The following is a 17,548-nucleotide window of genomic DNA, read 5'->3' as shown; positions in this document are numbered from 1 at the left end:
ACCTCCCTCGACTGCTGCTCGTCCCCGGTCTTCATTCCACCGCACCAGGCCCTCTAGCAGGTACACCTGGAAGTTGACGTCACTCGCAGATGTACCTAGAAAAACACATAGATGGGAGAGGAACAGAGAAATCCAATTAGTGAGGGGAGAGTAAGTAAAACTATACATTGACTATGTGCACGCTCTGCTGGAGAAAGACTTACCCGGAATGAAGCGGCACTGGTGCAGGCGGAAGGACTCGAGGGAGGTGGAGCCACGTGCGCACCGGTAGACGGGGAGCTTCACGCCACCCTTGGTGACCTCTCCCGTCTGTGTGTACAGCTCCACCCCCTCCGGGTCCTGGATGCAGCCGAGGTGGCGGCGCTGCGTGCTCCAGATCTCCTCCATGCGGGCGCGGTCGATCAAAGGGACGCCCATGGTGTCCGTCAAGCTCCAGAAGGCGTCCAGCACCTCCCGGAGGAGCCGCTCTGTCTCCGCCGCTCCCCTCGTACGGCGTCGACAGTGTCGAGCGAGCTCCTTGGCGGACAACTTGACGTGGGCGTCCCTCCCCTCCACGGACTGCTTGGCCTCTCTCAGGCGGGCGACGTCACCGGCGTCCCACTCGAAAATGGCAAAGGACAGCCTCGCCATGAAGAGGCCGTAGAGCTGGTGGCTGCCTGTGGTGACACCCCTCGCGAAGCGCTGCATGAGGTGCCACACGTCGAGCCTGACCACCAGCTCGTGCCACTCGTGGTACATCTCCTTCACAGCAGACGTTCCCACGGTAACACAGCAGTCCCGGTCCACGTACATGACCTTCGGAGGGGCCTTTCCGGCTTCACGGTACCGCCTCATCAGGCCGGCCGCCATGTTGGCCAGTCCGTCCCCCTTGGCTGCCGTGAGGACGGACACGAGTACCTGCCCGTACTCGTTGCCAACATTGGTCATCCAGGCGGCCGAGCCGGCGGCACCGCCCGCAAGCTTTTTGGCGATCTGCAAGACACAGCACAAACACACATTTAGACACGAGGCACACAGACATCATACAGGGTAACGGCACAGTGGAGAGAGAAATCTCACCTTCTTGGTGGAGTCCATCTTGAGGAGATCGCCAAAAATGGACGTCACCCTGGCCTTGGTCTCGCCCAGCCTGGTCATGGCATCCAGGACGTAGACCCGGCTGAACCAGGCGAGTCCGGGCACCTGTTGAAGCTTTGGGAGCGACACCTCCATTGGTGGCGCTCCAGGTGCCCTCAGCTTGCGGAGCACGGAGAGGTATTCTACCGACCGCGCCATCCACTCCTCGGTGTGCTGCTCCACCATAGTGGCACGGAGGCGAGACACACCGTTGCCCAGGGTGCGCTCCTTTATCGAGGCAATCACACGCTTGTCGCAGGACAACCTGGGGTGGAAACAGAGAGTGTACAGACAATACAAACAGAAATAAAGTTAACAACAACAACAACAACAACGCATTGTTGAGTAAATGTTGAATGACTTAAAGTGACATACTTGTACGTGAGAACAGCTGGGAATTGCTCTCGGTGAGCGATGTCCAGCTGCTCCAAGATGTCCTGCGACCAGCCCGCCATCTTCTTCTGGCAGGAGGGGCACTGCAGGCACTCCGTGGCCATGTAATACCACCCACTCCTGTCCAAGACCCTCCGGACAGTCTTGTATGTTCCAGCGGCAATCAGTTTCCGCCCATCGGACGGGCACTTCAGGTGATATGCCCACATCCGGTAGGGCATCCACAGGCAGAATGGCCGCTGGAAGAAGGCGTGGGCATTGGCGGGGGGCTGCGTGTAGAGTGGCCGGGCGCCAGGTGGGTACCACCACAGGCGGAGTGGTGAGGTGAGGACCACCTTTCGGTTCCTGGGGTCCCACTGGAACAGGGCCCGGCCTACCCACTCCTGCTGCTCCTCAGGCAGCGTCTGCCTCCAGCTGAGGGGAAGCAGCTGAAACACACACACAGCAGACAGCAGGGGCACACAGTTAGTGAGTGTGAATGTGCAGCAGACAGGCAGACACACACACACATCATACATACCTCTTTGCTGGAGGCAGGCTTCTGAAAAGCTAGCAGTGCTGGCTCTGGCTCTGGTCCTGGTCCTGGTCCTTCCGGGGGCTGCTCGGAGGAGGAGGAGAGAGAGGAAGAGGGGAGGACAGCTGCTGGGGTGTCCCTGTACATGCCTGACAAAACATATCAGTGTTAGTGAGGTAATAGGATAGGGCTAGTTCTTTCAGGTATAGATTGTAAACAAGATGGTGCATCGGTCAGGACACAATAAGACGAGGAGATGTACTTCTTTTATCCAACTGTATTGAATTCCAGTAGGTAGTTATATATAGATGTAGTTATAATAATAATATTCCTAAGTCTGAAAGGAAACCAAATAAAGCGACATCAGGCTCATTCAACTTAACACTGGTACATTGCTTATGTACATAAACAGCAACTTAGGCTACAGATAACAATATTCTGATTCAAATGAAATAAACCGCTTCGCATTGTATGTACTTGAACAGGTTAAATAAAGGAAAATGTCGCTACCCTGTGTTACATGAGGCTACTACATACTGGCATCCACGTGCAACTGACATTCACTCGCGGCATGGAGACGCTATTCAATTAAATCTTTACAGCGGCATAAACAATGCTACTTTAACTTAAACATAGGAAATATAATAGCGAACAACCTTCTCCTAATCAATTACAACATGAGCATCATAATGACATATGGAAACAGTTATACTCGCTCTGTGCACATACAAATGCGTGGCTAAACTCACAACGTATATGGTCGCTAACAACAGAGAAATAGGCACTTACTTTTTGGTCATTTACTTAATGCTTGAACGTCCCTACTGGATCGTCTGTAAATAAGGCTATAATACTGTCTCTAACTGGTAAGTAACTCAGTAGGCTATAATATGATAAACGATGAACTCCAGAACTCCTCTCAACTCTCCGACATGCTCCCTCTCGCAACGTAACACCAAACTGACGGGTACACACAGGGTTTCCTCCAACTGGCGAATGTCTTAAAGTGACATACACCCTATACTTTCTAGAGCCTTTTCTACAATATCAGTGTTAGGGTGGCGCATTACAAGTGCATTACAAGTGAATTCACATCAAAAGGTACACTTACTAGGAGAGTCGACCTCGGTGGCAGCGGTGAAAAGATCAGCGTCTGATGGGTCCGAGGAGGAGGCGCCTGGTGGCTCTGGTGCCGTGTCCCGAGCCAGCACATACTTTTTAAACTCCCCTATCCTGGACCCAGCTATTCCCACATGTCTTCTTATCCAGTTCACGAAGCTGTAACAGAGATCAACACAAAATCAGACACATGCGATACATAAACACACACAAAATCAACACACACACACACACACACACACACACACACACAATACTCACGTTCGACTCTCCCGGTCTTTTGCATTGTACAGGGACTTGTATGTTCGGTGCGCGTGCGCACTGAACCCCAACAGCGTGTAGTCCACCCCACATGTGGAACCGGAGCCCATGCACAACCTACGCCTGGCAACGGCCGTCACCATGGGGGGGAAAAGCTTGGCGTAGGAGGCAAGGGCGTCCTTGTTGTCCATTAGGGGTGTCGTTATGTGTACCCTTTCCTCTCTCTCCTTCTGGTGGGCCGCCAAGATCTTGACGGCGTAGCCCACATCGTTCTCCAGCAGCCACCGGATTGTTTGGCCGCAGTACTGTCCAAACTGGAGCTCAGTCTCAGCCAGGACCATCCTCTGGTCGCTGCCATCCCCCTTCTGCCAGGCTCTGGCCATCGCCTCCGCCTTCAAGAGGTCACCCGCCTTCACCACATTCCGCCCACCAGCGGAGGTCTGCTGGCGGCTTCGGGCGGTGTGTGCCGCCGCCGCGGCAGAGGGGCGAAGCGTGAGCTCGTTGGTAGGGGCCTCGAATGTAAACACTGGTGCAAAAGCCATTTTCTGAAAGACAAAGACAATAAAACAGCACATTATAATACACTTAAATGACTAATTGCACTGTTGTTATTACACACAGGGCCGGACTTATGCATGGGCTACCCTGGGCTTGAGCCCAGGGGCCCCGGGCTACAAGGGGCCCCAAAATAAATCCAAATGTATGAATAAATATTTGCTCTTTGATTTTGAATTAATAAATTACGTTCAAATTGGAAAAAATTGTTTTGTCGCAGCGCAGGGCACGGAAATACAGCCCCCCCCCCTCCCCCGCGGGCATGGAAATACAGCCCCTATCACTATTCCTACTGGACGCTCTGATGAATGACGTGTTTTAATTTGTTTAATTATACTGTATATTTAGGCCAATGGAGAGGTTTACATCGACGCGTCACGCGCAGGGCAGGGGCATCATCTTTGGTGGAGCGATTGTCAATGTCATGATCATGGCGGACAGGAGGAATTACGAGAGTGGAGCGCAAAAAAGAAAAAAGAAAAATGAAAAAGTGGAACGCGAAAGGGAGACACTGAGAAAAACTCCAAAACTTACTGGGTTTTTCAAACCAGTCGTAGATGCTTCATGAGTTCAGACACTCGCGCCCAGACACATACTGTAGCTGTCCAATACACACCTCACTTACATTTCGTCTCAGGCACCCACACACTCCCCCCACGTAGGCCCTGTTAGTGTAGGTTTGTTATTTTGTCTGTCTTTATTAAATAAACATGTTATTATTGTCACCCTTGTCTCTGTGTCCGTCTGTTCTGGGGTTCTGCCACATTTGACCGCTTGGTTCAGGCCTAACACTTGCTTTTTCTTCATGTGCTTTATGCCAATAACATACTCCATTGGGATACGTGTGTTTCTGGTCATAGGTTCTGGTTGGTGTAGTTGTAGCTTATCATTTTTAGTGTAGGTAGGGGCCCGAACAATGACTCAAGCCCAGGGGCCCCCACCCCCCTAAGTCCAGCCCTGATTACACATGACCTGTTTGCCTCCCCTGGGGCGTTACAATAACACTGTTAATATCAATGGTAATTTCAGGATATCAGCCTCAGCTATCAGGGGTGTTAGGGTAATACTGTCGACTTTAATGTAAATATCAGGATTATATCAGACCATTAGGTTACACAATAGCTGACCTATTGCCCTGCTCCCATCCATTAACCACATGTTGCATTTCATACACAAAGTTAACATATTTATACTTGGAATTTGTTTCCAATATTCAAACCGAAGTTAAACTAAACCAATTACGAAATAACTAGGCTTATATTAATGGTTAAAAATGACAATTACGTGTACACGGTCATATTATCTAGGCTTATATTAACGGTAAAAAAAAATAACTCCATATAAAAACACCTACGATTAGTTTTAAACTTTACAGAACATTACTAAAGTGACCAAGTACCACCCCCAGATAATGGAGTTGAGCAAAGGAAAACAGGGCCAGGGATCACATTGATTGTTAGGACTGTTTACATGGCTTTGCATACATAGCTCTTTGCAACCCCAAAAAATGTGGTTGGAATAAAAGAATAAACAGTAAGTAACAACCAAATAATTATATAAATATAAATTATAATTCATACAAGTAAGACCCTTGTATAATCACCCTCCAGTTAGGCCTACTTATTAAAATGATAACCATAGGGAGCGCAGTTAGCAACTTTGGTAGAAATTGAGCGCACCAATTTGCTTAAAGTTGTGCTACGCATCACAACGTTTAGTTGTCTTAGATGTTATGTTGGTAATTTTGTTCAAGTTTCAGTTAGTTACATTTTTAGGTTTATTTAGCATACATGGCTTTGCATACATAGCTCTTTGCTGAAAATTGTTGTTCATGTTGTGGAATAAAATTGCAGATCTGTTGGTCTGTTTGGTTTGGTTTGATGTCGAGTCATAATTAATGTTGATATTGTGGTTGGCACACTGACTAACAAGAACATTTAAAATGGCACTTCATATCTAAAAGGTTGCCTACCCCTGTTGTAGGCTATCACTTTAAATAGCTCATTATTTTGAGAGAAAAAAAAGCAAGAATAAAAAAGTCTTTTTTTCTAATAGAATTCCCAACCATATTCCCTGGGTCAGGGGGTCGAGGTGCGATAATGAAGCTGTAAAACAAACGTCTGAACGTTTGAAAGCTTCAGAGAAAAGAAACGTGTGTTGTTTTTCCTTTTAGCGACGAGTCGTTTGGGCCTGAATTTTCACGTGGCGGCCTTGCGATACGCGGAATGAAAGTACGAGTTACGATACTTTCCGAATGTTTTCGTGAGCGGAGTCGCCGTGGTCTGTTGTGATGGATTACTAGTCGGGCCTTCGGCTGAGGGGACGGCAAATAGTTACTTAGTAGTGGGGCTTCTTGGACGTTTTCACGGCTCGTCGGGTGCTTCAGTCAGCAGTCAGTTGGATTCTGAAGAAGCTAATTCCTCCTCAAGCGCCTTCGTGCGGTTGATCTGCCACGCACCTTGCATTTTGGCGACGCATGCGCACTGGCGCACCCTTGACCCGTGTGTGCACCCTTAACCCGGGTGGTGGGGTGGGAGGTCGTCATTTTAATTTCGTTGTGGTTTATTTGGTTCTTGTTTTATTTTACCGTGCCGTGTTGTATGTGTCGTTATTGTTTATAATGTACCTGTCTTGTTGTCAAGTTGTTTAAAAAGAAAAGAAAAAAAGTTGATCACAAAATAAATAAATAATAGGAAGCTTTTGCTGCCCCCTAGTGGAACATGCTAACACCTGCACCGTGCTGGGAGGAGAGGAGCAGACAGGAGGGAAAGAGGGAGAGATAGTGATATGCTGAGTGTATCCTACCGTCTCCGATCAGCACCAGGCTGGACTGGTTCTTGGCCTTCCCGTCCTGCAGCTGGAAGGTGAAGATGCCCTCGTCCGCCACGGTGAGAGACTCCATGATCATCTCTATCACGCCTGTGTTCTTGTCAAAGTTCATCTTGTATTTCTGGAAGGGAACAAGAGTCACAGATACTTTTAGTCTTGTTTAAGTTACCTCAACGACATCACAGACGTACACACAGTGTAAGGTAGACAAATAACTCAATTACATTGGGAAAGATTTACTGAGACTTTGCATTAATAGAGGGTCAGCTTTTCTTTTCTTTTTTTTAAAGTTATTTTTCTGAGTGGGTCCCAATCATATATTTTTCATTTTATTGGACAGATAGTGAAGACAGACAGGAGAGTAGGAGAGGGCATGTCAGCAGGGTATGGGGCCGGATTCGAACCTACGCCGACATGGGCATAATGTGTGCACTGTAGACCGCGGTGCTAGACCACTGGACCACCCCAGGCCACTAGAGGGTGAGCTTTGATGATCAGATGATGACAGTTATAGAGTTAGAGAGTGAGGGACACATAGACACACAGACAACATAAGTGACTGACTCATTCACTCAGTATTCCATAAGCATACATCCTGTGGTATCCTTTTACCACTGCACCTTGTTGTAGTACAATCAGTTATGCACATTCCAACAGTACTCTTCCAATTGCACAGGATTCTTCAAAGTATAGCAAACCAAACTGAACCATCTTGGAGCAAATCTCTCTGTTTCAATTATTTACAAAAATGTAAATGTAAAATGCGTCGCCCTCTAGTGGTTGTGGCCGTAAAAAAACACATAGAGTGTTGATGCCAGGGGACCAGGAACAACGGGAGGTGACATTGTTCAAATAGAATGATTTACAACAGGCTGTGATAGGATAACGTAGTCATTAGCCAACCATGTTATCACATTCCCAGGCTGGGAAGGCACTTGAGCTTTAAATGGAAGTGGAGAATCTTTCAAGGAATAAAATCCTCCATATGAGTTTGTGTGTGTGATTGACACATTGCTAGGTAATTGGGATTTCTATGCTTAGATTAGAGTAAAGCTCAGGACCTTAAGGTTAACCCTACTGAAAGGCAGCAGACTTTCCTTTGAACTTCAGTCAGGCTTCAAAAGATAGATAGCAGCTGGCTCTGTGGTGTATTGTAGTGTACATCCAGGTGTGTGGCTGGGCACAGTGGGCAGGATCGACCAATCAACAATCAATATATACTGTTTCTACAAAAATGCACTCTGGTCATATCTGGTCTGGTCAGAAGTACTGGTTACATAGTGTCATAAGTAGTCCTTTACATTATTGGTCAAGTTAACAATAGAACAGCCATGGGTTGGGTCATTTGACCAAGTGAGTAAACATTTGCTTATACCTTTGCACTCGATAACATTTCAGGACCCTCCTTTCATGACTTTCCCTAGATATGTGCGTTCTACCACCCAGTATCCTTACATTTTCAAAATCACATCAGGATAAGCTAATGTGAAGCTATTTTGCAGTTTTTCTGTGTATGAGGCAGGCCAATTTACAAGGAGGCCAACTAGTGGTCGTTGTGTGTAAATAGCAGCTTCCCATTGTAAAGACTATGGTCATTTGACCCCCGACCACCCACCTTATAGTAGGTAGAAAAGGCGCGTCTGTTCTAGTGTTAAAAGCAGGACTCCTTAGCCTGATTACCCAGAGGGCCTTGTGTATGTCAGTTTCTTTTTTTTTTCCAGATTTTATCCCTTTTTCACCCAATTTGGTATCCAATTCAACCCAACCTAGCATCCAATTATCTAACCCCTGCCTATTGCGTAGGATCCGCCGCACGACCCCGTGGCCGGCAGCCCCAGAGGAGATAGCCAGGCAGACTAGCTGTCTGGCTCCTCGAGCCCGACACCGTTATTCCAGCACCAGACGGGGGCGGTGTTGCGCGACGGATCCTTGTCCGGAAATATTCCTATACCGCCCTCGGGAGCGGCCGCTCAATATGCCGCTCCCTGTGTGTGCCCCGGCCATATCCGGGTCTGGCGAGCTGGGATTCGATCCAAGTTCCCGGTGGGCAGCTTGCACTAGTGGCTAGTGCTTAGACCGCTACACCACCGCGGGGCACGTGTATGTCAGTTTCACACGCCGGGTGAGAGATATGGCCTGCGAGGAGTAGGGATCCAGCCAGATTGATAGGCACACACACACACACACACACACACACACACACACACACACACACGCACACACACACACACAGGCGCGCGCACGCACGCATGCACACACATACACACACACACACACACAATCACACACACACACACACACACACACACACAATACTACTGACTGGCATTTGTTGTATGTGGCACAAGTAACAATAGCATGGCTAAAGTTAGACACAGACACAGCTGAAGCTCTTAGTTATGGTAACAAACCAAGACAACCATTAGTGAAGGTAGAAGGTATATGGCACAAAACAAGACAGTGATTTGTTTAAAAAATAATAATAATCTTGAATTAAATGATTGAAGGTACTGTAAAAGCCAAAGTCATGAGCGCAGCCCCAAAATAATCCTTTCTAAACGTGAATCTACACTGAACGGAGACTTAGGCAGTCATAAACAAAACAAAAATGGACACATCATGTTACAAAAAGTATACAAAATGTTAAAACATTAATGAATTAATATTCAATAGGGCAATCTCTAGTGCTGTATTCCATGACACTTGGAGGGCCTCGGGTTGAAACTGGTCTGAAACTGATGTCAACATGGCCGCCACAGTGGGAGTTTATGCGACACAGAGAACAGGCCTATGAGTGCCCAGATCACGGACAGCAATAACCACAAAACAGCCTCCACTAGCCTGCCCTGGGTTGGGTCTGTTCACTCTGTTGCCCTCTTCTGAGAGTTGAGATAGCCTTCCCCCGGCTCCCGGCTATATATATCGGTACCCCTAGCCATAAAAGGACGTGACTGCGGCTCGGACATTCTGTCAGGGGCCAATATTATTTTTGTTTGTGTGGAAGGCAGCCCTGTCTCTGCTACCTTACCTACCTGCTGCGTCTTCTTTGCCTGGATATCAAGCTTGGTTGGGTTACACCTGGAGTTTGGAGCTTTTGTCCTTTGCATTTTGCAGTCGGTGCCTTTTTTTTGGACTAGGTAAGATATCTCAATGTTCAAAGTTGTGTTGCCTGATGAGATTGCTTGCTGCCTAATAACCCTTACATAATATCACAGAAAGCTGGGATATTTGAGGGGGATTGTTGTTCTTTGAATCGTTTGTTCATTTCGTATTTGTGTACTTTGTGTATCGTGTGCATGTTGATGGTATGTTGCTTTTTTTGCCTTGTGGATTTGTGCCATGCCAGTTCCAGTTTGCATGGAACTGGTTTGGAGCTTCATATTCATCTCAAAATCCTGCCCTACTTTATAAAACAAGTTCACCTGTAGCCCTCTGTCCCTTTCAGTTAGTATATGATTGTTCATTCAAGGATGAAATGTCCAAAAACAAAGGAATTTAGATTTATCAACACATTTCTAGGTCTACCTCTATAATAGTTATATAACCAAAAATATTTGGATTCAATCTGATTAATCAAGTAGGCCCATTTTTACTATTGTTTATCTTATTACGTATCATAAAACTGAGATAACTGAGATGGGCCTATTGGTTATGATACAGAGCGTTCCCGAAGACAACTAAACAACTAAAACTGGCCCAAAAGCTCTGTCCAGTCATAGAGGCAGCCAATCAAGGTCACGTCCTGTCCACGTGTCACGATACAAAGACTAAAACCTATTCGAAATTCACATCAAACAGTCTTATAGCACATACTGTATATCACACAACTAACTTTGCACTTGCTTGCAAATAGTAAAACTGTACACTATGTAAAACAACGACTCCTCAACCGTTCTCAAACACTAGTTAAACCAGACAGGCAGGCGACAACAACAGGACACTCGGACAATCAGGAACTCAGGAGGAAGTCGTACCAGGACCGCCGACCGCCGTGCAGGAGCAGGATGTCGTCCGGGTCCTTACCTTTCTACCAGAAGCACCACCGCCACTACGACCGCGGCTACCGCAGCAAGGAGGTGAACACGGCGCTTAGCCAGTATCAGTCGTCCAGCAGCAGCTATGCGGCACGCAGCACCAGCACAAGCAGGGGGTAAGGACCAGAGAGGAGAGGCCCAGGATGTGGGTCTGGGATGTGGCCCCCCCGTGTGTGTCCATCCTTCCATCCATCCATCCATCCATCCATCCATCCATCTGTCCATCCCTGTCAGAAGATACTGGTGTGGCCCTTTTAACCCCGTCACCATGACAACCATCACTCCCAATATCTCATACTTCTCATAAGTCGCCTTTATCTCATACACCTTCTTCTTCACCCCCTCTGACCTCTGACCCTTGTTTCTGCTTGGGAATCCCCCCCTCACCCGCCTCCTCCCCATTGGTCGTTGGTTCTTGTCAGTTTTACCATCCTTTTTCCTTTTCCTCACTGACTCTCCTTCCTTCCTTCCTCTCATCCGCCGCGCGTCCACACCTGCGGACGGTGTGATGGTGTTCCTCCTCCACTTCTTAACTTTAACCTTCTCCAGCAGTCTATCTCTTTACTATAAAACACACATAAAAAAAAAAAAAGATCATAATCATAACGTCTGTGAATCCTGGATGTTCTGTGAAGTTCTACGCATGTGGAGGCATGTGAATTGCTGCCCTGTTTTGCTTTTATGTCGAAGCCTCTTTTTCCCATTTCACACAACCCTCTCCTAGGTCGCACTTTGGTTGAGTTTAGTAGAGATACAGATCATAATATGATCCATACGCTGAAATTGACTATACTGTTGTCACTGTGGTGACTCTTTAACCAGGCTGGTGATTGGCTGAAGGATTCCTGTTACGTAATGCTATGTTAAGACATACCCTATGGACTGGAATAGCATCCTGACTAGCACATACCATACCTCAGGGAATGTGTTGCAGCAGTGTTGCAGGTCATCTGCTGTGCCAGAATACTCAACGATGGCTTTATCGGTTTCTTGTCTTAGTTTTTTGTTAAACAAAACTGGTGCACTCTCCAGAGCTGTGCTGATTAAGACCAGGCCTACAGTAATACTGTATCCTACAGAAGGACCATTGATTGGGCTGTCAGTGTTGACTTGAATGGTTTTGTTTACTTTTTGTTGAAGTGTCTCTCGAAACGTATTTATTAACTGGCCTCTACTAGAGAGGTGTACTTCCTCAGGGTCTGAGTGATTGTTTTACCCTGGCTCTGAGTGATCGGTCAGTGATTTTGTCCCTCCGTGGTTTGTCTGGACCTGTTCAGTGCAGTAGATCGGCTGGCTTTGAACTTCTTTGAATCGCAGCATTTGTGGATGAAAACGAGGAGTACTGTACATCTTTATAGTATTCAATATTCCGACAGTCAACCATACAACAGTGGTTGTGGTGAAAGTGAATGATGTGGGCGTTGAAATGAATGTTTAATCTTTCTCTTTCAGAGCACCTGGCTGCTCTTTAAATACACCGGCCTTGGCGGTCTGCACAGGGGGGGTTAGAGGGCCTCTGGTCCACTAGCAGCCTCAGATCTGGGCCTTTATGGCTGCTCACAGGGGGTGCAGGAAGCTTAACCAGGGGCCGGTTGTATAAAGATAGATTAAGACTGGTCTAAGCGTTAGACTAGTCTTATAGTCTCAGGTTAGACCAGTCTAATTAAGACTGCCTGTTGCATAAAAAATAAGACTGACTTATTTTGAGGTTAGAATGTTAGCCACTTTCCCCCCTGGCTTTCCTGGGATCAGGGATAGCGACATTAGTAAAAAAACACAACCCAGGGCGTAGAATTATATATGATGCATTCTTAATAGAATTATGTATTATCCATATTAATTGTATATTATGTATATTGGCGAGACAGAAGGTGCATAGTGGGTGATGTTATTTTCTCAGGCAATACGACACGAATGTCATTTAATTACAACGGGAGAATGTCAGTGTTCCTTTCTCTTCAGGCTCGCCCAGTCTGTGTTTCCTATAGCGCAAAAACATACAGACAGTTGTGTAGGAGACATACCACTGTTATTGTGCATACAATGGTGCAGACAAAGCTATTGTCCCATTGGCAATACCGATAGAATGCATTTGCCATGACTGGAATGAAGTGTTCCTCATCTCAATCCATCTAGATCTGTTTTCCTAACCTCGATGACAATGTCATTCTTAGGGGTCATCGGGGGGGAGTTTAGGGCAGAGGAGTTCTGAGCTTGATAGATCTGTTGTTCTGTTCCACACTCTCGTCATCTCTCACCCTTTCTATCCACATGAACAGGCACTGTGTGTGGGGGGGCAGGGTTAGGGTCCCTCCTTCCCCCCCCTCTTGACCCTCTGTCCAATGTCCACCCCCTTCTTGCCAGCCCCCCTGCCCATCCCCACACTCTATACTCCAACCACCTACGGTTACCATATGCTCTGTCACCCTGATCCCAAAGTAATTGACTAGGAGAAGGTCTAGATGACTTCCCTCAGGACAGTTGTGGCGCAGGAGCTAGAACCGCCGTCTAATGATCGCAAGGTTGGCAGATCGGCGGTTTGAGCCCCGGCTGGCCACATGTCGAAGTGTCCTTGGGCAAGACACTGAACCCCAAATTGCTCCCAGTGAGCGGGCCGGCCGGCGCCTTGCATGGTAGCTTGCCGCCATTGGTGTGTGAATGTGTGGGTGAATGGGTGAATGAGAGGCCGTTGTAAAGCGCTTTGGATAAAGGCGCTATATAAGTGCAGTCCATTTACCATTCCCTGTGGAGACGCTGTCTTACACTATAGACAAAGGACCTCTGGGGAGAGGCACAGCAGGGTCTAGTGATCTCTGCACGTCCTCATGTCGTGACCGGCTTTATGAGTCGTCAGTCGTGTCTGTAGGAAACTATCAGCGGTCTGTCTCTCACAGCTTTTAGGAGACACTGGAGATACTTTATTGTCATCTTCCCTGACCCTGATATTCCAACCTCCATCCCTTCCTCCATTCTCAAGGGTCTATTTTAGAGGGTGTGCATATCGAAGCAGACATACCATTGTTGTAAGTAGATGATAATGCCAGGGCTATCTAGCGCTCGATGAGTCATACGTTGTATAATATTGTAGCCTATATGCAGAGCAGTACATGTGAGGTATACGATTATTTTACGTACACGTGAGTGTGGATTTGATAATGGTTGTTATTTTTTTGTGCGATAGTGTTTCCTATGTGGTCTTTGAACTGAGAAGAAGCTGTCTGTCTTTTTGGAAGGAGGATGTCTTATATTCCCTCACTTCCTTTACTGTGACCATATTTGATGTCATTTTAATCTCTTAAGGGACCCATGGGGGTCTTCCTTATCTAGCCTTGGTCTCGTCCCTGTCACTCAAAGTGTAGTTTTGAGAGGTTTGTAAGAAACCACCTAAACCACCTAAACCACCCTTAACCTACCATTAATATTCCCTTAATCACTATTCACCCCCTTGAGATAATAGCCATAATACACAATACCATGATGTGTTGTTATTATTATTACCCTGTGTTAGGTTTGACACTGTTTCAGGTTGACAGACATGTCCTATGTATCCTAAGACTTAGAACGTCTTCCTACTCTGGCCTGGAGGAGTGCAGAGAAAGTCCGTTACTCAAGCGAGCCAAACCCACCTACCTGGCTATGGATAAAGAGAACCAGATCATCGGATATGTAGTGCCCATCTTCAGGGGCAGGTAACAACAACAGCAACAACCTCTGCACCTTTGTCGTGTGGGGAAAATACAGGAAATACTACTTAGAACTCAGAACATAGAACTTTAGAACTCAGAACTTAGAACTTAGAACATTTGAGTAGAGAATTAAGTGGCTTTTTATTTGACATTGACTCCCCCATCCCGTCACTCCCACCCCCTTCCTTCTCTGGCTGTGCCCCCCCCCCATCCCATCCTAGTCAGGAGTTTGCCAGTGGGTTTTCAGACACGGAGGAGGCGCGGGTGAAGGAGAGCGCTGGGTACATAGCCCGGAGAAATCTGTTCTCCAGCGGGATGGAGATGGAGAGAACTGAGAGGAAGGAATCGATGCGCGGGACTGCCGAGCGCATCTCCCTGACTAAGAGGGTTAGTTCAGGAGTCCTTACCTTTGTGACGTCATAGAGGGTTTTTTATCCTGAGTGAGAATCTTTGCCGTTGTGATGTCATAGAGGGGTTTTATCCTGAGTGAGAATCTTTGCCGTTGTGACGTCATAGAGGGGTTTTTATCCTGAGTGAGAATCTTTGCCTTTGTGACATCATAGAGGGGTTTTTATCCTGAGTGAAGACTTGGTACACACATAAAGATAATCTGGCCGATTTTAGCCCGATTTCCCCCCTTCCGACCAAGGACAGCAAAACGCCCGATTATCGGATGGCTCTAAAGATTATCCTACAAGATTATCCTGTGGTGTGAGGAGTGTTAAGAGTCAATTTCTCCCGACAATCTTTCAATATTTACGATCGAAAGTCCTCTTGTGTGTGGGCGAAATTGACCACTCCCGAGTCCGATTGTGACGTGGAATGGAATGTAGCCAATCAAGAAGCGAGCTGACTGACGCGTCTTCTTCTTTTCGTTCTTCTGAACATTATTTGCCCTGTCGCACATGGCTGCCTCGTACAGGTCAGTCAGGGTACTACTACCCTGATCACGCGAGATTTCGGGCTTGGGGGACGAGACTCGAGACTGTCGTAGGACAGATCTTTATGTATGTGGTGTGCTGTATTGGGAATATCGGAGCACACCACACACAATACGATCAAAACTGTTCAATCCATGATTTTTTATCTTCATGTGTGGGGTCTCTCTCAGATAAAAAATCTTTAGAAAATCTTTATGTGTGTACCAGGCTTAAGAATCTTTGTCTTTGTGACATCATAGAGGAGTATAATTGTCCTGAGAAGGAGCCTTCACCTTTGTGACATCAGAAAGGGGGGGGGGGCTTGCTCTCCTTTGTGACACCATAGACGATAAAGTATTTTATTTTATATAGCACTTTTCTCAGAACTCAAAGACACTACATGTCATGGAGAATAGATAGATACATTGGGCTACTGACTGTTACATCATAGAGGCCTATTTTTCTACAGTGACATCATAGGGAAGAATCGATTCCAAAATCAACAAAACCGAAGAGAACAATCACTATTAGTGCCAGCATTGATGATAATACTCAAATTAAGAAACGTATTAGCAAAAGTTCATAAGAAAACAACACATGGTCACTACACAGTACACACCAATATGTATGTCCTAGGTTTCCATTCTACTCCTCTACTCCTCTCCTCCCCCGGGGGAGGGTATTTGTGTCGGTCATTGACGTGATTCCCATTCATGCAGGATCATAAACGTCGAGGTGACCGTTGAGGTTGAGCATACAGAACACTGTCTCTGCTCTCCCCACTCAGCCTCTCAGCCACACTCCTAACCCAGCCCCCGGGTGAAACATTCCCAAGCAGATCCTGTTTCTTAAGACACAGAAGCTCATGTCAAGGATCATGTGTTAAGGGTTATTGGATACAAAAGTAGATGCTTATGCCCAGAGTGAACCACAGAACATAAATCAGCGTCTCAAACTCTTTGCGACTGTGAGACAGACACATGCTATGAACAGAAAAGTGCATAGAGCGAATGCCTTGTAAATGCCTTGTCTTTTGCTTGAAAGCTGCGTTGTGAATTCTCTATAGGGGAATGCTTTGAACGTTGTTTCCAAGGGGTCTGGATGTGTGTGTTTTATAGGAAACACGCTATGAATGCTCTTTACGAAGGCTCTATGCGTTATGAATACGCAAAGTAAAGCACATTGTATTGCATTTGTGTGTGAAATAATGCATTCGTTTGTTATTATGTTATGTGTAAATCGAGTTTGATTTGATTTGAATGTGTGCCTTGTGATGCCTTATGATGAGAGAGCCGCCGCTGTCCCTCAGATCCATGACCAAGAGGAGTACCACAAGCGCATGAACACGGACAGCCTGATGCACCCCCCAGAGTTTGTGATCAAGCCGCGGTCCCACACCGTGTGGGAGAAGCAGTGTGTCCGCCTCCACTGCACCGTCTCCGGCTGGCCCGACCCCCGGGTCGTCTGGTGAGTACCGGACACACACACACACACATGTACACACACACACACACACACACACACACACACGCAGACGTGCGCAAACGCACACGCAAACGCTCACATGTCACTGAAGGAGACACACGGAAACGCGCACACACACACACACACACACGCGCACATCCATACGCACACATGCACATGCACACACGCACACGCACATGCACACACACACACACACACACACACACACGTACACACATGCACACACACATACACATGCACATACGCACACGCACACGCACACACACACACACACACACACACACACACACACACACACACACACACACACACACACACAGTCAGATGCCCCAACATCACCCTGGATCCACCATGCAGGACCAGTTAGTCACCAACATCACAGTTCATTCTTCTACAGTAGTTTCTCTATCATTCCTTTCCTCCTGATGCCATTGCGCTGCATTGCCACACTGTATTATTCTCCCCATAGTGATCCGCAACGCCCCCACCCTGGACTCCTTCAAACCAGCCCTCAAAACCCATCTGTTCACCAAGGCCTTTGGCCCCTAATCACTGTTTCTGTTTTGTTTTGTTTGTTTTCTGTTTTGTCTGTCTGACCATTTCCTTTAGAATTGTAAAGCGTCCATGGGTTTTATG

At 47.0% G+C, this 17,548-nt stretch overlaps 2 protein-coding genes across 2 annotated transcripts in view; one reads left to right on the top strand and one right to left on the bottom strand.

Moving 5' to 3' along the window:
- Positions 1-17,548, bottom strand: part of chmp5b (charged multivesicular body protein 5b) — a 495,962-nt gene that overhangs the window by 414,857 nt on the left and 63,557 nt on the right. The gene's annotated exons all lie outside the window — the stretch shown is intronic.
- myom1b (myomesin 1b) overlaps positions 10,792-17,548 on the top strand; it is a gene marked incomplete at both ends in the record, with an annotated part of 35,565 nt that continues 28,808 nt past the window's right edge. The window contains 4 exons of the mRNA XM_080544450.1: positions 10,792-10,937; positions 14,376-14,510; positions 14,729-14,894; positions 16,737-16,894. Of these exons, the coding sequence (XP_080400576.1) occupies positions 10,792-10,937; positions 14,376-14,510; positions 14,729-14,894; positions 16,737-16,894 (605 nt within the window). The remainder of the gene's footprint in view (positions 10,938-14,375; positions 14,511-14,728; positions 14,895-16,736; positions 16,895-17,548) is intronic.

Source organism: Nansenia antarctica, assembly GCF_963989245.1.
Source record: "Nansenia antarctica genome assembly, chromosome: 13".
NCBI classification, from domain to species: Eukaryota; Metazoa; Chordata; class Actinopteri; order Argentiniformes; family Microstomatidae; genus Nansenia; species Nansenia antarctica.
This window is presented reverse-complemented; position numbering and strand designations above follow the sequence as displayed.